Source organism: Arvicanthis niloticus, chromosome 6, assembly GCF_011762505.2.
Source record: "Arvicanthis niloticus isolate mArvNil1 chromosome 6, mArvNil1.pat.X, whole genome shotgun sequence".
NCBI lineage: Eukaryota > Metazoa > Chordata > Mammalia > Rodentia > Muridae > Arvicanthis > Arvicanthis niloticus.
The window spans coordinates 70,915,034-70,940,332 of record NC_047663.1 but is presented as its reverse complement, the minus strand read 5'-3'; the positions used below and the strand labels follow the sequence as shown (position 1 = coordinate 70,940,332).

At 39.5% G+C, this 25,299-nt stretch overlaps 1 protein-coding gene across 3 annotated transcripts in view; it reads left to right on the top strand.

Annotated features, from left to right (window-relative positions):
• Rnf130 (ring finger protein 130) overlaps positions 1-25,299 on the top strand; it is a 104,380-nt gene that overhangs the window by 14,887 nt on the left and 64,194 nt on the right. For all 3 annotated transcript variants that reach the window (XM_034505625.2, XM_034505627.2, XM_034505624.2), the window contains exon 2: positions 10,726-10,920. In XM_034505625.2, coding sequence (XP_034361516.1) covers positions 10,726-10,920 — 195 coding nt within the window. The remainder of the gene's footprint in view (positions 1-10,725; positions 10,921-25,299) is intronic.

Below are 25,299 nucleotides of genomic sequence, written 5' to 3'. Positions count from 1 at the left end.
TAAGACAGGGTTTTTCTAGTAGTGACTGTTCTGAGATGTGCTATGGAGACCAGACTGGCCTGAAACTCACAGAAATCCACCTGCCTCTGCCCCCAAGTGCTGGGATTAAAGGTGTGCACCACCATGCCTAGCAGAGAGCATTCTTAATATAGCAGTACTCTCTGAATTGACCATACAACTCTATAAAAATTACTTGGTGTTTTTGTTTGCTTTTCTTTTTTTTGTTTGTTTTAGAGAGATTGATAAATTGTCCCTAAAACTCACATGAGGCCTAAGGGACATAATAAAAATCAGTCTTGAAAAAGAACGAAATGTTATGGACTTGGGAGATGGCTCAGTCAGTAGCATCTGCTGCACACTGTAGTGGCTTCTGCTGTGGGTGGGCCATGCGGCAGGTGAGCCTTGTGCCGGGCTTCTACATGCCTGATTTTCTGTTTATTGATGTTTCCTTGAAAGACACATATACACTGATATAAAAGTTTGTTTTCTCCCCCTCTTTGAGAGGTACTTTCAGAGATAAAGTTAAGAGCTGCCTCAACAAGTATCTTTGATATACACTTAAATGTTTGCCTTTTTTCTTGTTCATTGCTATATAGACAGCTCAGATTATGAAAACTTGAAACCACCTATTCTTGTATGATTTCTTTACTTTTCCTCTACTATGACTGAGTTTATGACTGTTCTCTTTCCCTGTTTCTTCCCTACCTCCTCTCTCAGCAACTTGGCTTAAGACTCTCTTAACAAGTGTCTTCTGCCTTGTTAGGATCAGCTATACAATTCCTAGCTTGTTTCCTGTACCTGATGGAATGGACCTGATAGTCCAGTCTTTGTCAGTCTAATCATGTACTGGGACTGATGGTACTAGATAAATAATAACTAATAAAGAGGTGACTTAAAAAGAAAACAAAAGTACACCCATATTCTTTATGTTTCTACCCAAGAGTTAATGTCTCGGATATTATTCTGGATTCTTGAGATAGGGTTTTGTTATGTAGCCCAAGCTAGCTTTGACCCCTGGGTTCAAATGATTCTCCTGCCTCAGTATCCAGAGATTCTGGGACTACTGGCTTACTACACTGCACTCAACTTCCTCTGAATTGTATTGTAAGTAACTGTTGTTTGAGATAGGGCTTCACCATGTAGCCCAGGGTGACTAGAATTTGACAAATATCTTTCAGCCTGCTTAGTGCTTTGACTACTAACACCTGTCACTGCCTAGCTTTGCTCTGGATTCTTGGTGGTGTCCTAGATCCCTGTGTGCATCAGCATTATTGAGTCAGTCATTAACTTTGGTTGGTCTTGTGGCAGACAAAACCAGAAGGCTCTGTTGACTGAGCTGGGTCTCTAGATATTCACTTCCTGGCTTTTAACAGGGAATTCAATCGCATGTGTTTAAGTAGATGATACGGTTGACTAGGAACTTAGTATCAGAAGATAACCCAAGTAGAAGTAAAAATTCATAGAGAAAAATCTAGCAGGCAGTTGAATGATAAATGATAAATTTCAAGAGAGATTTAGACTTTCATATTATTGTCATGTAGGTGACTACATGCTGAGAAAAGTGAGCAGTGAACAGAAACTTGGAAAATGAGAGGGCGTGGTCAGAGGCAAGCAGAAAGCATGATGAATAGGAGCCAAGTGAAGAAGGCGCCTGAGGAGTCATATTCAATACTGAAATCCTTTCATGGAATAGGCAGGGACGTCGTTTAAATACTTAACACTTCTGTTGTTCTTGTCTGAGGGCAGAGCTACCATTTACTTGCTTGGATTTATAGTATCTCGCTTGAATGAGATATTTGTTACATCAGTTGTAATAAAAATTATTTTGAGCATGACTTTTCATGTAAAGTGATTTGTATTAGCCATCATTTAAAATTGCTTTTAAGATGCTTTTTATTATGCCATGGAGAACATCCAAAAAATATATTTGAGTTCTAAGGATGTGAAAAATAATCAAAATCCATTTGAGATGTACAGTAACTAAGTATAGAAGACAAATGATAATGGATAGCTATTGACAGCTCAACTTGCTGACAGTTGGGCTGTGCATGCCTCTTCTTGCAGTGCTGTCCCATGCATCTAGCACTGCAAGTGTGCAGAAGATACTGTGTTGCTGCCTTTAAAAGCCTGAATTAAAAGAATAACTTTTGACATATTTCTTTAGAGCGTGGCCAAAGAAGTAAAAATTGCCAGTTAGAAAAATAGATGTACGTACTTTTAAAATATTATATTCAAAAGTAAAAAGTGAGTAGACTAGTATTCAAGAGAATACACAATTTGAATATTTTCTTTGTTAATAATAAAGCTAGAGGATAATTGAAAGGAGCTTTGAATTTTTAATTGTTTTATTTAACATTTAAACTGATACACATTCAAGAATGGGAATAACAGAAATGTTCTTAGATATAAAAATGCAACTTTACTATAACATTTTCCTTAAAAGAATTTCTGAGGGTTGGAGACTACTGATGGAAGGTGAGATGTGAGGCAGACTTGAGAGAGGTGATTGGGTGATGTTAACACCTGAACTCATAAATTAGTAAAACTGATAGTCCTTCCTAATCTGAGGGAGCCTTGTGCATTGAATAACAGGCTTGTAAAGAACAGAAGGCTCTACTTTCTCCCTGTTAAGAGCATTCTTCTTACCTGCCTCCTGCATGCTTGCCTGCTTATCTGCCTTTGGCTTCAGCCTACCTTCAGTCTGAATCCCTGGGTCAGATATAGAAAAAAACCCTTCCCTCAAATATGTCACTTAGTTTCCTTACATCTGTGTGGCTTACTCTGTGCTCATCTCTCCTCTCACCCCCTTATCCCTTGGCTAATGCACAAATAGATGGCGCATTAAAGCTCATGGTGCCTGGAAGTAGATGGCTGGATTAAATAGGATTTCCAGCGGTTCATGGTTTAGCTCAGAATAGAGCACTTTCCTAACATGTCTAGGAGTCTGTGTTCAATATGATTTCTGGTGTTTTGTTTTGTTCATTTAAATAAGTAGATGCTGGAAGACAGCTCCACGTGCTGACTAGTACACTAGTTATTAGTACACTAGTGTACTACCATGGGAATGGACTATAATGAATTAGTTTTCTGAGAAGATCCTAAGCAGAGAGAAAAAAAAGTAAGAAAATTAGAACCAGAAAAGCTTTGGCCACTCCAAAAGGAACTCACCTCTTAATAAAGGATTCCAACCATTCTGATAACCCGTCTCACAAGGAAAGGCTGCGTCTGCACATTCTTGGGCTTTTGTTTAATCTTTTCTGTAAAACTACAACTCTGCTGTAGGAAGACAGAGAGAAGCTAAGAACTCTCCTCTCTCTGGTTGTCACCAAAAGGTTAAATAAACATTTCTCCTTTGTCTCCCGGTATTCTTTTGGGAATGGCCTCCTGGTAGCTGAAAGGCTATGTGTAGTCCTATGGTCTTACCTAGGAAGTGAGGGAAAGCAACCTGCAAATGAATAAATAAAAAAACAGAAAAAAAAAAAAAAGAAGAAGAAGAAAAAAACAGAATGATTTGACATAGATGGACCTACAAAGACTTCTTCCAGGCCTCCTTTCCTGGAACAGGGTAAAAATACTCAAGAATTACTGTTAGCTCATCAAAATCAAGACTAGAGATTTTTCTTGGAATGAGAAGAAATGAATCCCTTCCCCTGTATAAACATTTCCCATGGTCCTCTCCTGATTCTTGGCTTGCTGTTGACTTGATCTAAGTATGTATGATGGGTACTCAGATTCATCAAAGTGAAAGAATAAAAAGTACATTTTAAAAATATGACTGCTTTGTATATCATTAGAGCAATGGTTCTCAACCCTCCTAAAACTGTGACCTTTTAATACAGTTCCTCATGTTATGGTGACCCCCAACCATAAAATTATTTTCATTGCTACTTTATAACTGTAATTTTACTACTGTTATGAATTTTAATGTAAATATCTGATATGAAGGGTGGTCTTAGGTGACCCCTGTGAAAGGATCATTAAACACACAGCCACAGCCATACCTGAAGGGGTCATGACCCACACAGGTTGACAACTACTTGCTTAGAGGTCAGTTTGGAAGAGAGTGTCTTGAGATGACCGGAAGTCAGTCATTTCTGTGGAGTGGTTGGAGGCAGGAAAATTAAAAGTGAAATGTTGATGGGACAAATAGACATCAGCATGGTAGGTACAGACCACTCCTGAAATGGCACCAGTAAAGAGTGGTCTTAAGATCCTAGTTTTACTTCTTTGAAATAGGCAAGACTAGCAGATTTAAGCAGAGGGAAGGCAACAGCAGGAATAACCATTGATAGAAAGTTCCTGTGAGAGGAATAGAGTGGGCTCTTGCTTACTCTGTCTATTTAATACTAAACCTACCAGTAAAAGGGGTTAGAGGAATGAAGCATACTTATGTGCCATACAGGACATTTGTCCACAGTGGGTGTGTGTACCCAGGTGGTCCCATAAGATTATATCACTTAGGGATGTCATCACCTCATTAGCTTGTCTGAGCATATCCTATCATATCCATACTGCAAGGATTATCTCCTAACCACACAGTTCTCAGAACAGGTCCCTGTCATTAAGCTTAATGCGTGATCATATGTACAAGGTTAAGAGAAAACAAAAATGAACAGAAAAGAGAAAAGGAAATATAAAACATTTTCAGCAACACTTAATACCCAATAAAGGTAAGAAGAGAGCAGATCTGCTCCTGGTCTCCTTGTTAGGAATGTTGAGAACCACTGGCTCAGTGAAAGTATAGAAACATGAGCACAGGTCCTGTCTGTACAGGTGGGCAAAGAGTGAAAGCTATACATGTCTAGTAGCTGGCTACGAAAAGTAAGACTTTTAAAATGAGGAACAAAAATAAATGGCTTTGTCCTTCATAAGGCTGGGTTTTTGTTGTCATTGTTTGTTTTTTAAGTCATAAAGGCTAGAATTTTTCAGTCAACACAAGGAAAGAAAAAAGTTAGAAAGAGGAAATTTGAAGACTAAAGAGATTATAATCTTTCAGACTAGAAAAGGGAAAATAATTAGAACACATCTGCCAGTGGAAGCCTTCAATTCTAGTGAGTTTAATTTTACTTGTTTATATGAGTCAGCTCATAAAACATGAATCGTCAAACAAAGATCCCTGACACAGAGACTAGGCGATAGCTCCTCAGGTGACATGCGTGCTGCACAAGCCTGAGGACCACAGTTGAGATCCCTACTACCACAAATCGACATCTCTAGCCCCTCCTTACATCAGATATGTTAAGTGTTTCCGGTGTGCCAGACATATTGGAGGAGATGCTGGATCTCACCTTCTAAAAGAAAAGAGTCGAAAATAAACAGCCAGTTACTGATACAGTACAATGAGTGCCAAAGAGATGCAGTTCTAGGGTACCATGGCAACTTGAAAATCTACCCACATCAGTCTCTGGAAGAAGGAAAGCATGCTCGAGAAGACATTTTAAGCAGAACTCAAAAGCTCAGAAAGTGGTTGGCCAAGGATGTGGTGTGATTAGCATTTTAGGAAGAGGAAATAAGACACACAGGCTGAGAGCAAGAGGCCCTGTGAGCCTAGAGCAGACTATAACCTGTTTTAACCATAGCAGCAGAAAAGCAATTTGCTGGGTTCTTGTTTCTATACCACCCTCACCCCCAAGAAGTTTACAGAAAATTGACAGTTCTTAGGACTTAGGAGGAAACCATTAACCCACATTGAACAGGGTGACTGCTCCATATGTGAGGAATTTGATTTTTATTAGGTAAAATCCTGTTAAATTAATCATGTGCCAAGTTTCAGACTAGTAGAATGTGAGAATGAATTTTATCCATTAGTTCATGTAAGTAACCTTAAAATTTTGAATTACTTATTTAATACTTTATCTTGTGCTTGTGTCTGTATTGACTAGTGTGTGGCATGGCATACATGTGGGAGTCAGGACAGTGTGTGGAAACTGATTTTTTTAAATATTTATTTCTTATTTATTTATTATATGTACATAACACTGTAGCTGTCTTCAGACACCCCATAAGAGGGCATCAGATCTCATTAGAGATGGTTGTGAGCCACCATGTGGTTGCTGGGATTGAACTCAGGACCTCCGAAAGAACAGTCCATGCTCTTAACCACTGAGCCATCTCACTAGCCTGGAAACTGATTTTTTTTAACTGTGTTTTCTAGAGATTGAACTAAGGTCTCAGTCTTGACAGCAAGTGACTTTAACAGCTGAGCTATCTCACTGCTCTACAACCTTTAAAATACTTATATCTCAAGGACTAGAAGTACAGGGCAGTGGTAAAACACTTTGTCTGACATCCCCAGGTTAGATCTCCAGCATGGCAAATAATACAAATAAAGTGAAATCCTTAAATATTTACATTTTTTATACTAGAATATTTTCCTTCTCCCATTCCAAATAAAATCTTTCTAGAACTCTGTCATCTTAAATTTGTACTCCACTTTCTGTTGTGTATCCATCTTTCCTGCTTCTCACCCAAGTTGAAGATGCTCACAGACACCCCCACTCCTTCCTGCATGTGCATGTGTGTGTGCATGCATGCACGTGTGTTTGTGTATATGTGTATGTACATGTGTGTTTCTGTGTCTGGTAGATCTAAGGTTCACTGTGCTTGTTGTTTTACTACTAGGAATCAGCCTAAGACCTCATGCATACTAGGCAAGGGTTCTTCAGCTCAGACCCAGACCCAGACCCAGACCCATCCTGTATTTTAGACATTTCCATGCCCAGTCCTTTCTGCTTGGGCAACTTTTCAAGGGTTCTGTTTACCTTTCACTGACCCTGTACCATATGTTCTTTTCCTGCCTTTCTAAACACTCTGCTTCATAATGTTTTCTCATATTGTGCTGATACTGTGTCAGTCATACCACTTCAGTGAGCTTAGAGGTTCCATAAATTAATCAATTCATTTATTCTTTCTTTCTTATTAATACTATTTTAGTTTTCAAATTTTATCTACACAGGAGTTTTTCCTGCATGTATGTCTATGTACCATGTGCATGCCTTGTACACATACAGGTTAGAAGAGAAGTTCAGAACCCTTGGAACTGGAATCACAGATGGTCATGAGCCAATATCTGGGTGTTGGGAATCGAACCTTAGTCCTCTGCACAACAGTCAAGTGCTCTTAACCACTGAGCCATTGCTCCTGCCAAGGCTCTGTAGATTTTAAGAATAGTGATTATCACATTTTATCTTTTTTTGATACTGGTTTTGCTTCTGCGTATATACATTATAAAACATACTTATGAAGCTGGGAAGGTGGCTTAATTGGTAAAGTACTTGCCTTGCAAACAAGAGGACCTGAGTTGGGTCCCCAGAATCCACTTAAAAAATACTAGGCATAGTAGGATGTGTTTGTAATCCCAGAGCCAGAGAGGTGAAGTCAGGAAGACCCTTGGAACTTACTGACCAGCCAGTCCTGCCTAATTGGTGAGCCCAGACCAGAGACCTTGTCTCAAAGAAGATGAAAAATGTTCTTGAGTGGGTAACACCTGAGGTTGTCCTCTGGTATGCACATGCACACACATGCATGAAAAGTTCATCAAAGTGAGGATCCCATACTTGTTTGGTGCTTATCAAGAGGGAAATGAAAGCTTCGTTACTGTTTTTGCATTCAGCAGGAAAACGTATATAGGAAACAAAATTTAAGACTTTAGGTTTTTCTTATTATTTTTTGTAGTGCCAGGGCTTTACAGCAGGTCTTCAAATATGCTAGGCAAACACTTTACTGCTATGCTACCCCCCAGGCCTCAAGTTCTTATATAGTGTAATATTTTGTAATATCTGCAATTTCAGATTTTCATTATGATTTGTGTTCTCAGCTCTATGACTAATGAATGCAAAGAAATTAGGCAGCACTGTCTTAAGAAATTTGAAGAACATGAAAGTAAAGTGGTTCTGAATTTGAAAAAAAATTGCTAATGAGATATTTTAATAGTTCATAATTGCATAGATAATCCATGCTTCAATATGTTTTCACAAAATAAATAGTTTAAATACAAACAAATGGCATTAAATTTGTAGTAGAACCATTTAATCACAATGGGCAGCTGTTTCAGAGCTATTAATACTATTTAATTGTTCATTTATTTTTATAATTAGAAGGAATAATGAGGTAGGATACATACACTATAGTATTAAGTGGTTATGAAAACCTCATTTTCTTCTCCTGAATAATAAATAACTGCTTTCTGGAACAGGAACCCACATGTCTCATTCTTGTAGTTGTACATTGCATTCTTACTGCTGTGAATGCTTTTGGAACCGCTTGCATTTGGGTGAGTTTTACGGAGTAGGAGTAAGCACATACAGTCTACTGTTAGCATTCATTTGGATCCAGCAGTTGTTTTAGAGTCTGTTCTTGGAGGGTGGGGACTCCTGTAGAATTTCAGAGTTGTCTTCAGTAGGTTTGATGGATTTTGTTTGGTCTACCTTTGCTGTTGTTTTGTAGCCTGAGAACACTAGGGATGTTATCTCACCACCAGTAAATAAGGCCAGTTTCGTAAAAATGAAAAATCAGAGAGATTAATGAACCTGTCACAGCGGCTCAGTAGTTGGTTTAGACTTTGTACCTCTGGTATTGCTGATTCGGTAATCACAGTTTGCTCTCGACTGCATTGTAAAAATATGTGAAGCCACAGAAAGGACATCACAGACAAATGTGCAGATCCCTTCGGATAATCTTTTGCTGTTGTTGTTTGTTTGTTTTTTGAGACAGGGTTTCTCTGTGTATCCCTGATTGTCCTGGAACTCACTCTGTAGACCAGGCTGGACTTGAACTCACAGAGATCCACCTGCCTCTGACTCCTGAGTGCTGGGATTAAAGGTGTATGCCACCACCTCTTGGCATCCTTTGGGCATTCCTTAATCTGCATTTTCTGCCAGTCCATTTTGAAAAATAACAAATGAAACACTTAAAACCCTTTTTGTTTTGGTTTGGTTTTTGGTTGCCCCATTTAATATAGTGTTGAATAATTTCCTAAGATTTAAGAGGTTATTATAACACCTCTTTTCAGTGCTTATATTTTAAAACAGCATAATTATCTGTATAATAGATACTGCTGGAAGTAGACAATCTGCCCTGGATTTTAGGTTTCATAATGTGATGACTGTCTCTGTCACTAGTTGAGAAACACTGTGTGGCAGGCTTCTTTTCAATTTTAGTTTTATCTGGTGCTGGGAGTAGAACCTAGGACCTTACATGTGTTTCTCAAATGAGTTACATCCCCAGCAATTTACATATACTGTCATCTTCCCTTTCCACACACTCACATACACCACTTTATTCCATCAATGAAAGTGTAGTGTGTTAAGCAGCAGAAATTGTAGACAGTACCTATCATAATGTGTTGTAGAAACATTTACCTCCTACTTTATATATATCTAAAATTCTTTCATATATAATGTTTTTATTGTGACCCCCCCCTTTTTTCTCTCCCCTCCCCCCTCCCTTCCCCTCCTTCTCCCTTTCTTCCCCTTCCCTCTCTCCCTCTTCCTCCCTCTTTCTCTCATAAGAAAAATTGAGGAACAAAATTTAAATGGGAGTGGTAGGTGTGACTTTTCATACCAGTGACATCTTTATTTTTTTAGTAGGCCAATACTATAACCATCTGGTTTCTTTTGCTTGGCAACATGCTTACAGAAAAGTATTTTCCTACTAGTGTTCTTTATGTATTATGGTTATACTTTATTACTAACACTCAATACTTAGTTATGATTGGTTTGCTATGAAGTATGCTGTGATCTCTTCCTTCTTTTCTTCACAGCACACACAGGACAGACATGATGGACAACAAAATGGGGGGGGGGGGGGGCTCCTGCCCTTTACTCCATGTCCCTGCTTGCTGGCTGACAATCTACAGCCCTGCTTTTGGTGGCTTCTTACAGATCACCCTTTTCTCTCATTCTGACTTCTTCTAAATGAGCAGGAGAAGCAGGGGCTCCTTTGTAGTTTTACAGAAAGTACCATATGTGTAGGATCAAAGATAGAGGAACTTAGTTTGATCGACACAAATGTGTTTGTATTTGGAACAAAGTCTCTCCAAAAGTCTAGAACTATGGCCATGTAGTTTGTAGGACCAGGGGATAGTCTCGGTGTTTCCCTGTAACCTATATTATATTTCTTAATGTATATTTGTAGAGTTATTTTTCCAATAAATGTAAATTAGAAAATGGTGTTGATTATTCATATCATTGTCACTATTAAATATAGGCCCAACTTTAAATCTTGTAATTTCCTTTGACATCTTTTACAAAGTTTGTTTGACATGTTTGGGTTTCAACGTGATCACTTGGTTGGTAGCTGAATTACTCTGGCCTCTTCATTTACTCCAAGCAAAATTATCTGTTTCATCCTGGTGGTGGTGGCAGCAGCAGTGTGTTTAAAGCTAGTAAGTGCAAATGAATAAATTAGAAGACATGGCAGGAACTGTTACCTCAGTTTCTGTCTTTTCTCCTCTCCTATCTATCCTGGTTTTTACTGGCCTTTTTTATTTTATATCAGTCTGTAAAGAAAAAAAATCCTCATTGTTTTATTTGCAGTACAAGTAAAATCTTTGTGGAGACTCTTCTTTCTCCAAACATTAATTGGATGCATTGTGTTGCCCTTTGTGGAAATCCGTACAGCCTGCTGCAGTGAGCTGCAGATATGCATAGTATTCAGGGAACAGAAGGACACTTTGATAAAGATTTATTGACTTATCTTTAATGTGCTTTTCTTTCTGTTGTCTAGTTGCTGATCATCTGGGCTGTGATCCTCAGACACGGTTCTTTGTTCCTCCTAATATCAAACAGTGGATAGCCTTGCTACAAAGAGGAAATTGCACCTTTAAAGAGAAAATATCACGGGCTGCTTTTCACAATGCGGTTGCTGTAGTCATCTACAATAATAAATCCAAAGAGGAGCCGGTCACCATGACTCATCCAGGTAAGCAGAGAAAGAAGCTTTAGATTTTGTCTTTCTTTCTTGAAATTACTGCTTTGAGCATTCTCTACCTTCGGTGAAGTCACAATCTTCAATGTGATCTATGATTGTGTTAACTTTGATATTGTCACTTGTAGAGATCCATGTCTCTTTTTCTTGTGGTTTTTCTTTAATAGTGACCAAAACAATCTGTAAAGCTTTCTAGTGGCCGGTCAGGATTGAGCTCACAGTAGTTTTGCTCTTCTACTTTTTGTATGATGACTTCAGTTATTGTATACTTGCTATGGGGTGCTTCTTCCAGACTGCTTTATGTTCTCAAGGATTACCACGTGTCCAAGAAGGAGTCTTTCCATGACATTAGAATAAATGTTGAAGCTGCCTCGGTGATGAATACACACAACAGTGAGATAGCATTTCTTCATTTCTTGTGTTTGTATAACAATAGTTGCAATTTATTGACATTTATTACATTATGTAGTATGTATGTATATATGTGTGCATGTATGTATGTATGTGCCCACCACTTTGCTGTAGGATCTTAAGAACATTTGGTATTCTTGCAGAAGACCTAAATTTTTTTACTAGCACCTATGTTAGGTGACTCACAACTGCCTGTAACTCTTAACTCCAAGAGTCCAAGATACACACACACACACACACACACACACACACACACACACAGAGAGAGAGAGAGAGAGAGAGAGAGAGAGAGAGAGAGAGCTGGAAGTTTGTCAGATGATGCAGATTTCTCATCTGCTTTACTCAGAACATCCATTTATTCTGATATGCTGTAGAGGACCAGCAAAGAAAAACCACATGAAAGAAAATTTTGGGGAAATGCTTGGAATAGTGTGCTTGCAGAGATACTTCATGTTCATTGCTACACAGAGGTTTTCAAGAAGTCTTATAGGGAATAACTCTGATAAAACCATTTGCTGGGCTTGTTTGACCATACAATTCTTTATCATCAGTTGTAGGAACAGCAAAATAAAGAGGTTCCGATGTAGAGTATGGTGAATTCCAAAGGAACTGCAACTTCTATAAAGAAGGCACACAGAATGGAGGTATACATAAGGGCAGAAGTAGCAAAACGCACCACACTGTGTCTAGAAATGTGTCAGCCTCATTTAGAGAAACCTTAAAAATCAGTAATAAGGTAAACCTAATGTTACAATGGATAAAGGCTTTAGTGAGTAGACATTTTATTAGTCATTAGAAAAAATGCAGTCTAAAAAATAAGGTACTTTCACGCCCATTGGGGTAAATGTAGCTGCTGTTGGGAATGTAGCACAGGTTTGGAAAACAGTTTCTCTAAAGTTAAGCACAGATTTACCATATGAGCCAGCTGTCTTCCCCCTAGCAGCCATTACAAGAGAAGCAGGAGGAAAAAAAGTGAATAAGAGGGGAAATGTCCTAGTAGAGTATTTCCAATAACCAAACTTGAAACAACCTGAATACCCATCAGCTCATGAGTAGAAAAATAAAACAATATATGTCCATCGAGTAAAATTCAATTCATCAACTAAATGGAATTAACTGGACTACAGAAAGATTGCTGTGAGTTAGGGACCAAACTAGGCTATATATTGAGTTTCAGGCCAACCTGGGCCACAGAGTGAGAACTTGTCTCAAAACCCTACAGATAGACAGATAAACCTCAGAAGCCAGACATAAAAGCCAACAACTGCCTAGTTCCAATTTATATAAAATATCTAAGAAATCAGATTTAGAGATATGGAAAGCAGGATTAATGAATGTGAAGGATCACAGTTAATTGACTGTGGGAGAGCTTTCTGAGCATGATAGGAATTCTTTCAACTTGGATAGCAGTGATGATTGTACATGTCTATATACTTACTGAATTGTGCACTTATAAAAGGCAAATCTGGGCTGGAGAGATGGCTCAGTGGCTGACTGTACTTACCAGCTGTATCTGTAGATCCAGAGGACATGATGCCTCTGAATATACCTGTACTCATGTGAGCATACCATATACAGACATATACTTTTTAGCCTAGAGAGAGAGAGAGAGAGAGAGAGAGAGAGAGAGAGAGAGAGAGAGAGAGAGAAAGAGAGAAAGAGAGAAAATATAAGCTTGGTGTCATAGTGGCACATGCCTTTAATCCCAGCACTCAGGAGGCAAAGGCAGGTGGATCTCTGAGTTTGAGGCTATATATATATATAGTGAATTCCAGGATAGTGTCTTGGGAAACAAACAAATAAGCAAAAACTTTAAAAAGCCAGGAAGGGTGACATGCACCTTTAATCCCAGCACTCAGGAGGCAAAGGCAGGAGGATCTCTGAGTTCGAGGCCAGCCTGGTCTACAAAATGAGTTCCAGGACAGCCAAGGCTTCCCAGAGAAACCCTGTCTCAAAAAAAAAAACAAGAAAAAATGATATATAAAATTAAATTATAATAAATATTATAATAGTGCTTATATAATTAAAATATATAAAGCATATAATTATGTATACAATATAAATTATATTTGATTAAAACTTTTTGGGGGGATGCAGCGAACATTTATTGATGATATTTCAGAGAGTAGGGAGGGCTCCCTAGGCCCCTCCTGTTGTTATGGGGTCTGGGAAGGAAATTGTGAGAGAGATGCTCAGTGTTGGGGACAGGGACTCCTCAGCAACCGAGGGCCTCTCTCTTGCTCTCAGTGTCCTTGCTGGGGTGGGTGGTCCAGGATTTCTTACACCTTGGAGGCCATGTAGGCCATGAGGTCCACAATCCTGTTGCTGTAGCCATATTCATTCATATTCATATTCATACCAGGAAATGAGCTTTACAAAGCTGTCATTGAGAGCAATGCCAGCCCCAGCATCAAAGGTGGGAGAGAGAGAGTTGCTGTTGAAGTTGCAGGAGACAGCCTGGTCCTCAGTGTAGCCCAGGATACCCTTCAATGTGCCCTCAGATGCCTGCTTCACCACCTTCTTGATGTCATCATACTTGGAAGGTTTCTCCAGGCAGCATGTCAGATCCACAACAGATACATTGGGGGTAGGAACATGGAAGACCATGCCACTGAGCTTCCTGTTCAGCTCTGGGATGACCTTGCCTACAGCCTTGGCAGCACTAGTGGATGCAGGGATGATGTTCTGGGCAGCCCCATGGCCATCACACCACAGCTTTCCAGAGGGGCCATCCACAGTCTTCTGAGTGGCAGTGATGCCATGGACTGTGGTCATGAACCCTTCCAAGATGCCAAAGTTGTCATGGATGACCTTGACCAGGGAGACTAAGCAGTTGGTGGTGCAGGATGCATTGCTGACAGTCTTGAGTGAGTTGTCATATTTCTCATGATTCACACCCATCACAAACATGGGGGCATCAGCAGAAGGAGCAGAGATGATGACCCTTTTGGCCCCACTCTTCAAGTGGGCCCCGGCTTTCTCCATGGTGCTGAAGACAACAGTAGACTCCACAACATACTCAGCACCAGCATCACCCCATGTGATTTTAGCGGGATCTCGCTCTTGAAAGATGGTGATGGGCTTCCCGTTGATGACAAGCTTCCCATTCTCAGCCTTGACTGTGCAGTTGAATTTGCCATGGGTGGAGTCATTCTGGAACATGTAGACCATGTAGTTGAGGTCATTGAAGGGGTCGTTGATGCCAAGTGCAGAGCTGAAGGCAGCCCTGGTAACCAGGCACCCAATACAGCCAGATCCATTCACACTGACCTTCACCATTTTGTCTAAGGGATGAGGCTGGCACTGCACAAGAAGATGCAGCGATCTCTGGAACAGGGAGGAGCAGAGAGCCAAAACTATTTTTAAGTGCACACTAAAGATAAACAACATAAAATAAATTTCGGCTAAGAACTTGTCATTTTATTCTACTGGGGAACATGAGACAAAGCAAAGAAAACTCATTAAAAGAGAATGAAGTCACAGGAATACTTAGTCTGCTTCCTTTTGCTATAAAGGATGTAGTTGGGGACAGTTGACACAATAAGATTCTTTAGCTGAAACCGTTCTGTTTCCTCAGTTATGTTTACTTTGATACACCATCCAGTGTTCATGAGCTAATCTCTTGTTACTTTTATTTCCATTTTAAGTGTTCAGAGTAGAAATGAAAAGCCTGTAAGGATAGAACCTGTACTTAAGTGGACAGGTGTAAAAAGAGCAGTACATTGCTCCAGACTAGTGGGGATGCACTGGGTGCCTTTGAGGGTTAAACTGAAAGATCAGCTATAGATCCTGAATCTGCTTTTTGGTCAGATATAAGCCAAAGTACACTATTCGTGTGTTATTTAAACAAAAGTTATTTGATTATTTAGATAAAAAGCATGGGTATTGTCTTAATAAAAAGCAGTAGGAATAAATCTATCCATTGAAAAGATTTCTGCAGTATAATTTTACATTTTTAAAGATCTGACAATAATATGCCATTTTATTTTGGAATTATCTGCAAGAAGGCTCATCTCTGCATGTGGGAGGCCTCTAGGTTCTTTCTCCAGAAGAGCTTTTGCCCTGCTTTCTTTGAACTCCTAGGCTATTGCTCATTGTTTCCTGTTTTCCCAAACAGAATAAGGTCTTTGTCTCAGCCTGTTCTTAGTAGGTATACCGCTTGTTACATACTCACTGTCAGAAAAACAAGACAGTGGGTTTTGTCCAGCTTACAGATCTCCGTTTTTTATAGCTGTTGCCGCCTTTTCTGTTTTGTTCTAGTCTTGGAATCATATTCCAAAATTTATCATAGGGTGAGGGCTAAGAGTTTCTCATTGCTTAGTGGGTAGAGTGCTTGTGTAGCAAGCCTGATAACTTGAGTTTAGATCCCCAGAACCCACATAAAAGCTGGGCACGGTGACACAATGACACAGCCATTTGTAGTGCTCTACCAGGAGATGGCGGGCAGAGATGGAATTACCAGAAGCCCCTGGGCCAAATAGCCTGATTAGGCAGCAGTGACAAGAGAGGGCCTGCCTCTCTTGTGCTCTAACCTCCACAGCTGCCTTGTCCTCAATACCTGCACTCTTGTACACTCACACACACATGCAGACAACACACACACAAATTTCTAAAAGTTTGTCACAGACTTAAAATTTGTCACTTTGGTTGTAGAAACAAAATTAGGTTTCTGTCAGATGATGGAACATCTTTAAAGTTGTGAAAAATTTGACATGGAGTTTGAATGTTAGAGTTTGAATCTTATAATCTAGTAGTATTACAAGGCTTGTGAGTTTGGACAAGTAAGTCTTTTTATCTTCATTTTTAAAACACCTGAAAAGTACCTGCCTGCTTTATCTACCCATCAAAGTGAATGTGAAATTTATTGATGTAATGATTTTTTTAAAGTTATACAACCTTTGTGCCTCCAATGACAGTACCTCTTACAAAATTATAAAATCAATGTCCAGCTTACAGATCTCTGTTTTTATAGCTGTTATAGCCTCTTCTGTTTTTTTTCTAGTCTCAGAATCATATCCCAGAGTTTATCATGGGTATTTTTTTAAGTTTGAGGTTGGTACTTGTTTTATTCCTAAGCATACTTTTCTTCATTTTCCTGGCATGTTTTCCTATGCAGCTAATTATTTTTAATTGTATGTAGCAGAGAAATTCATGATATGAAGTTGTATACTATATGTGGAGCATTCTGTGAAATATACTGTGGGATTCAGAGTATTTTCTTGAGGCTCATGTCCACCATTGGAGAGATGCGTATGCATGAAATGATGAGGGAACCTCTAGGCATAAAGGCTTCTGACTGTTACATGTTAGGGACTCATCAGCGACTTGACTGAGAAGGCTTCATCGTGCTGGGCCCTAAATAGTTAAGATGATTTAAGATGTGGCCAGAGAAAAAGATACTCTCATTAGAGGAACCACATCAGTCCAGACAGTGACTGTTGTGGAGGGAGTCTGAGAGTACATGGGAGAAAACTAGGCTGAGCTAGCTAAAAGGAGCCTTGTTAATTGGATCTTTTTTCATGCTTTTATTAGACCTGTATGCATAAACTTGGCACACATGGCACATCTTTTTACAGACTTCAGTCACGCATAGAAAATAAACATTGAATTATGATTACAAGAAGGCTTTAAGTTGAAGGGATCTGAGGGGTTCCCTCAATAAAATGACTTTTGTGCAGAAGTTCAAATGTTTGAGGAAAAATACCCTAGGCAGAAGGTGCCTCATGAGTAAAGGAACTGTATGGAAAAGAACAAAGCAAAAATGGTTTTAAGTCTGGGATAAGGGAAGGGTGTGAAATAACCAGTGTGGCTGGCTATGGAGGGATGGGCAAGGTAATAGCAAACTACATTTACAGGTAGAGTATTCCAAAAGCAAGAACTGTTATTCAGTAGCAGTACTTGAGGATTTTGAAAAAAGGGAGGCAGTGTTCTCTAAGTCGGTGAGGTTGATACCATTTATTGTATATGGTGTTGTCTCAGCTTGGTACAAGGTTCTCCATAGGTATGAAGCCTCCCTTCTGTATCAGCAAGGTAGCTGGGCAGCCCATATAGAATGTCTGGCTTCTTCCCTAACATCTAATACTTGAGTACTTGGGAAATCCTAAAAGATGCATTGGGTAGGACTTCAGTGGCAAAAACAAGACTTACAAAACACAGTTCCTCAAGGTAAATGAAATGCTATGAGGAAGAGTATTAGGAGAGCCCAGGGAAAAGACCTGACTGATAGCACTTGAAATTTGGTTATAAAAAGGTTAAGTATTTCAACCTGGTAATCTAGACCAGAAGCCTATTAACCTCTGAGTGATACGGTTAAGTAGAACAAATTTATGTGTGGATCATCTGAAGGAAGCTCTCTGGCTCCCATTCTTTCCAGGAGGCATTTCTTGATGATGGGTCTTCAGACTGTGGTCCTCTTCTAGAAATTCCTTGATCTCCATCTCACACACAAGGTAGTTGGCTCCAGCCCTTCCCAGACACCATTCTCCTGCTGTAGGGCAGCACTTCTTGTTCAAGGACCTTGTGTCAGAATTACTTGTGGTGCAACTATAAAATCATAAAGATATTAATGCCAGGACCCCTTCTTCCCCCTAGACCTATGACTCAGATTCTTAAGGGATGGACACAGAGATCCATGGTAAGCCCGCTCTTGTTTTTATGTCATCTGTCTTCAACCCTTCACTTCAGTAAAGGAACATTAGATTGATGCTTCTCGTTGCTACATATTTGAAGATAAACTAACATGAGCTGATGACCAAGAACAGAAAAACAGATGCCTTCCCTTGTCAAGTTTGCAGTTCAGTCCTTGTTATCTTCGGAGACTTTGTTCCAGACAGCACTGTCCCTTTTCTGTCATGCTGCCTCGTTCTTAATCAACTGGCAATCCGGAAAGGATCCTGAGATTGTCTCTTTCCTTCCTCTGCTCTGTATCAGTCAGCAGTGTGCTTTGAACACAGTAACCATGTAGCTTTGATTCCATTGAGCTGTTTAGTTTTGATATTTAGCTTTTCTACTCACATTGCTTAAAACAGATCTTAAAATTCCACATTTTAAGTGAAGTGCTGTGGTTTCTTGCCTTGGCCATGTTTCCAGAGCTTGCTGATGGCCTTCTCCTTGAGAACACCCTTCATCTGGTGGCTGAAGGACATCTTCCCAATGCAGGGAAGATGTGTCACTGTGATGTCAGTAACAGGAAAGACTGTTCAATATGTGGTTTTACTTGTTAACTCCAGTTAGCAAAATGAGTTCTTTGTTGTGTGGCGTGCGGATGTGTGTGGTGGTATAGGGGCGTTACGGGCTTGAATAGTAGAAATAAAACACATTTGTCTGAAAACTAAGCATAGGGTTTATTTTTATGTATACTTTACTGCCCCTTCTTAGTGGTTTGAATGAAATCTTGCCAGATCATTGTCTAATTGGAATCTCCATATAGGTTTTTATGTCTTTAGGAATGTATGAACATTCCTAATCCAATAATAGTGTTCTTTCCTAATCCCCATGTCAGTCATCAGTAGCAATCTTACATTTTCTAGAACAGAAGCAGTTGACTTGCTCTTCTTTTTCTATCAAGTTCTTGGGGAATAATACTTAGCAACAAGTAGAAAACATACTTTATAAAATACATAAAACTGACTTTGACTATAAAAACATTAAAAAATTAGTTTAAAACAGCCACAAATATACTGCAAAAATACCATTACAGAGCAGTAATTTGGGCCACTTACTGTGAATGAATAATATAGTCATGCTTTGTTAGCACTTAAGGAGTTTGGGTTGGTTTTTTTTTTTTAATTTTTATTTGTCTATGTTTTAACTTCTCCCTGAATATGGGTTTAATTACCTCAGAAAATACTGAGCCTGCTGAACTGCACTGCTGTGGCAGGCAAAATTTAAATTGTATGTTCACTTTTGTCTGTATTTCTACTATTGCTCCTGTATTGTCTATGTAGTGCATATATATTTCTTAAAACATTACAAAAAACCATGCTATGTGTAGTAGCACACACTTTCAATCCCAGCACTGAAGTGACAGAGGCAGGCAGATGTCTGAGTTCAAAGCTAGCCTGGTCTGCATAGTGAATTCCAGGACATCAGGACTACATAGAATTCTTGTCTCCAATCCCCGGCCCCAAAAATAAAATTAAAAAATGTAAACCTGATACACTGAAACAAATGGTTTTTTTTGTCCCTAAGATCTGTTTTTATTTGTGTGTCCGTGTCTGTATCTTTAAGTGTATGCCACATTTGTATTGGTGCAGGTGAAGGCCAGAAGAGGGCCAGATTCCCTGTAGCTGGAGTTACAGGTAGTTGAGAACCACACAGAGTAAGTGCTCAGAGTCGGAAGAGAGCAGCCTTTATCTACTAAGCCATCTTTCCCCTAAAGCAATAGTTAAAAAAACAAAACAAAACAACAAAAAAAAAAACCAATGACTTCATAAAATAAATGTAGTAAATTCATTTTAAAACTTCCCGTGGGTTCTTAAGTTTTCCTTAATTTACATATCTTAAGTAGATGGAGACCCCCTTCTGCTTCCTGGGTATTTGAGTACAACCAGCTCTGTGTCCCTTTGTGTTTGAATCCATCACTTGATGTGGTTTTTTTTTTTTTTTTTTTTTTTTTTTTTGGTCTGTCTTCTGCTTTATCTTTTTCCTACTGACCATAGAAGAGGAAAAAGATAAAAATGTATTAGGAATCCACATAGGTTTGTAATGTTGGTTTAGAAATAGATTTCATGGGGCTGAGGAGATGGCTCAATAGGTAAAGTGGCTGCTGTTACAAGCAGTAGGGCTGAGCTCAGGTCCTCAGCACCCTTGTAGAGAAGCAGCCAGGCACTGTGGTATCTTCACTAAGGCTGTGGAGACAGGCAGAGTCCCTGAAGCTTACTGACCTGTCAGCCTAACAAAGTCAGTGAGCCCCAGATTCAGTCAGAGGCACTATCTTAAAGAGTAAAAGTAGAGGGTCAGTGAGATAGCTCAGCAGGTAAAGTGCTTGCCATAAAAGGCAATCCTGACATAACCTAAATTCAACTCTCCATGTATTCGGTGACATATGGATGTCCCCAGACATTAATAAATTAAATTCAAATATTTTTTTAAAAAGTAGGGAGTGGTAGAGGAAGACAGACACATACACATGGTAGAGGAAGACAACCATACACATATGCATACACACTCCTACATTTACACGTAAACTAGAAATCCATTTTATAGGTTACAGGTTAGAATACTAACAGATGTATAGAGTTCTGATGCTTAGTGTGAAAGCTAGCATGTGGGCCACTCTCCTCCAGCCTAAATCTTCCTGCTTGGAATGCTTGGCTGTGTGCTTACCCACCTACTTAAAAGGATGTTATAAGACAGTTATAACAAAGCATAAATGTAAGAGTTTTACTTGAATAGGACACAACACTAGGGAGATAGAATCTTCAAACACAAAGAAGGTATTAAGATGACATGCAAATTGTATTTTTTAAAATTAGTAACAAAGGTTTGTGGAGATACCTGATTTAAGGAAGAGTTCAAGTGGAGAAATCCTTGGACCCTTAATTTTGGGAGCTCATTATTATTGACTAATGTGTGCCATATTATTAGGAAAACACCTAGCTGTGCCCTTGTGGACATAATCTAGTATGAGGAAGTAGTAACCTTACAATACTCTTGATATTAAAGATATTACCTTCATTTTTTAGCATTTTATTTTAGCAAGATACTTAAAATACAGCTGTCCAGAAAAGAACAAGATGGAAAAACTGTAAACAGTCTCTCTTAATGAACATACTTAAAATTTGAATTTCAGAGTGAACAATAATAATAACTATTTTAACCTGTGACTCCATACTCATAAAAAAAATAAAAGAAAATGGAAATTTCATGATAAGTGGAATATTTGCCTGGTCTCAAAGTGCTTCCTCACAGAATATTTATTGATGACACAGGGGAAAAGAGTAGCTTCGTGGTACAGATGCCTGGAGGACGTCACTTCAAAGTAAACACCGGTAATGGATGAATCAAGCCTGCACCATCTGGTAGTGAAAAGCACAGCATAGCTTATGTGTTGGTCCTGCCAAAGGTGTATGACCTGGATGTAGCAGTGAGGAAACACCTTCTATAGAGCAGCTGATCTGTAAATTCTCAAGGTCATCAACATCAAGCAAAGACTGAGGGACTGTTTGAAACTGACAGACTCTTTTAAAGAACCCGATGGTGAAGTACGTTGGACAGCTTTGGTCTACAGGACTGCAAAGGGCTTTTAGGGAAGCTGGGAAGACATGAAGCAAGGCATCAGGCCACCGACTCACCCTCAAAGGTTCTAGGTTCTAAATAAATGATACTTAAAACTTTTCAGAAAGTTTTTTTTAATTAGTGAATCAGAAAATATATATATGAAAACTACATTGAGAGTCCATTTCACCCCCTCAGGAACTGAATCAACAAGTGCTGGTGTGCTTACCGTGGTAGGTAGAATGGCAAGAAACCTTTATGGAACACTAGTGGAGATGCAGATATGTCCAACCACTGTGGAAATCAGTAGACAGGTTCTTCAAAAACTAAAACTAGGACTGCCATATGATCCACTTGTACCACCACTCTTGTGAATGTATCTGAGGAAATCTAAGTCAGCATGTTATTTCAGCAGCAGTCACAGTGGCCCACTTAGAGAATCAGTCCAGATGTCCACTGTCAGCTGAGTGGAGGGAAAGTGTGCTGTGTACCCACAGTGGAGCTTTTTTGAGGGTTTAGTTGTTTTTCTTTGTTTTGAAACAGGGTTTCACTTATGTAGCCCTGCCAGGCTGGAACTCAGAGGGGATAATTTAGGGGTTCTAGGAATAGTTTCTATGGGGTGGGTGCAATGCCAGAAAAGGGGCTCCAGGGAAGATGTTTTTGAATAGTTGAAAGACTATCATGTGGAAAAGGAATTTTCATTGATTCTGGAATACACAACCTGAAATTGGAATGTTCCTTACAGTTAGTGCCACTTCATGATTTATATATCAATAAATCATGATATGCAATGTTGCACCTTAACAGCTAATGGTATTTGTACAAACAGTAGATGAAATATAATTTACTTGGTGCAGCTTTTTCTAAGTACAGATCCAAGTGTCATGGACGATATGTAGCCATGGATGAGCATTTGGAAGACCTCATTTGGGTAAAGAAGATTTCCTTTAACTACCTGTGGCTAAAACTGCTTACCTTGAAATGACTGGTATAATCTGTAGGATACTTATAATTGGTCGGAGGTGGGTAACCACTCCAAACTCTTTCAGCCAGAAACTGAGATTTATATGGCTCTTCAATCCCACTGTCTCTTCTTCTTTTATGACACAAGAAAGGTCTAGAACAAGATTACCAAGTGAGCTCACAGTCAAGAGGTAATGTGAGAAGAGGAAAAGTTACACTTAAGTACTCACCTTAGTTAGGGTTACTATTACTGTGATGAAACACCATGACCAAAAAACAACTTGGGAAGAAAAGGCTCATTTGGTTTCCATTTCCACATTACTGTTCACCATTGAAGGAAGTTGGGGCAGGAACTCCAACAGAGCAGAAAGGTGGAGGCAGAAGCTGATGCACAGAGGCCATAGAAGAGTGTTGCTTAGTGGCTTGCACTCTTGGCTTGCTCAACCTGCTTTCTTATAGAAGCTAGGACCATCAGCCTAGGTAGGGGTAGACACATCCACAATGGCCTTGGCCCTCCCACATCAATCACTAATTAAGAAAATACCTTACAGGCTTGCTTGCAGACCAATCTTCTAGAAGCATTTTCTCAGTTGAGATTCCCTCCTCTCAGATGACTACAGCTTGTGTCAAGTTGACATAAAACTATCCAGCACTATATATTGTCTTAGCTTTACTTGTGTGAGATTGAAGAATTTCTCTTTAGAAGAGTAACAGAATCATGGATTCAGAAGATCCTTGCTCTTTTCAGGATAACCTAGTCCAGTATTCTAATGATCATCGATGACTGAGACCTCACTTGATAGCAGCCACATTTGGCTCCCCTATGGTCTCATGGCAGGAGACTCCAGTCTTCAGCTAGTGCTGTGAGATTTTGTGGGTTGGGTGGATGCTGTAGTGCTGACATTGCCATGATTCCACTGTAGCTGCTTTCATGCCAGTGTACTTTGATGGTGGAACTCCATATTCCAGTGTCATGGTGTCCTCTGTCCCTCCTTGCAAATTGACTGCCTTGTCCCATGTGTCACGTGTCTTGACTCTCAGCTACTTGTCCACTTATTATTCTGCTGTAACCCTGAGCAACTTCAGATGCACATCCTGACCTAACATTTCCCTCAGGTCTTTCAACCATTGATTTCTTTTTTTTTTTTTTTCCAAGACAGGGTTTCTCTGTTTAGCCCTGGCTGTCCTGTAACTTGGTTGACCAGGTTGGCCTTGAACTCAGAAATTCGCCTGCCTCTGCCTCCCAACTGCTGGGATTAAAGGCGTGTGCCACCACTGCCCGGTTAATTTCTTTAGGGACCTGATCCCATTGATGTTTCCCTGAGTTTTCCAACCTCATCAAACTGTTACTTAAGTCTCAAATTCAGTATTCTGCTTTCTGATCACTGTCTCTGCCTATTGTCCCTTCTCTTTTCATTTTGCTTTCTAGAAAATTCCAGTTTCTTAGACACATTTTTCATTTTTTCCTAGTCTTCCTTCTAACTCCACTATTTTATTTTTCTTTAGCCATTACCAGTCACTTGTAAGCCTTCTTAAAAACTATGTATAAAACCCCCCCCAAAAAAAAAACAAACCAAAACAAAAAACAAAAAAAACTGTATATATGTGTTTTATTTTCATATATGTACATGCACATGTGTTCTTGGTATCTTCAGAGGCCAGGAAAAGGTGTTGTTAGGTCATCTGAAACTGGAAATTTGCTCTGAACCACTATATGGGTACTGGGAACCAAACGAGGTCTTGTTAAGAGCAGCCAGTGCTCTTATCGGCTGAGCCATTTCTGCAGCCTCACAATCAGTGTCTTTAGGCAGCAGTTGCACTGGAGCAAAGACTGCCTAAAATATGGTTCACAAGATACCTCAGAACCATTTGGGTCCCCAGATGTCTTGAACATTAGGCTGAGGAATTTGGGCTTTAATTTTACAGGAAGGAAACAGCAAAGGCATTTGAACAGAAAAGTGACAGGACAAATCTGTTTTAAGAAACTAGTAATAAATCTCAGCAAGAAATTTATAATTGGAACGTTCATCCCTTATATCTATCAAAATTACTGCTCTGCTCCTCTCCAATACTGGAGAAAACCTACGGCCTCAAGCTTGCTGGGCAAGTTCTCTACCACTGAACTACACCCCTGCCTTCATGGTTTGAAGGAGAAACCTACCACCAATGGGTTCATACTGTTAGGAAGGGTTAGGAGCTATGGCCTTCTTGGAGGAGGTGTGTCATTGAGAGAGGGCTTTGAGGTTTCAAAAGACTTGCACATTCCCACTGTGCCATCTGCCTCCTACTTGTGGATCAAATGGGAGCTCTCAGTGTTTTCTGCCGCTGTGTCTGTGCTCTGCCGTCATGGGACTCTAACCCTTTGAAACCATAAGCCCAATTATAAACTTTTTTCTATAAGTCATTTTGGTCATAGCATTTTGATACAGCAATATAAAAGTAACTGAAACATTTGCCAAACATGAAAAAAGGGAAAACTATAAATACACAGTTATGGACTTAAATCACTGGAGAGCCGACGAGACTGATACAGGTGGAGAGCAGAGTGGAGCTTGGCTGCACCGGCAGCTGAACAGTGTTATAGAAAACCCTGAGTTACATCTGTCTTATCATTTCTAGAACATGGGGTGATTTAAATCTCTTTCATTTACCTTGTGGAGTTCTGCTTAACATCCCTGGGTTCTGCAGGAATAGCTCTAGTTATAAAGGTTCCATTGAAGATACTTGTGGTGCATAAAGTAACTTGAACTTAAACTGACAGATTCAGATGTTGGCCTGTTT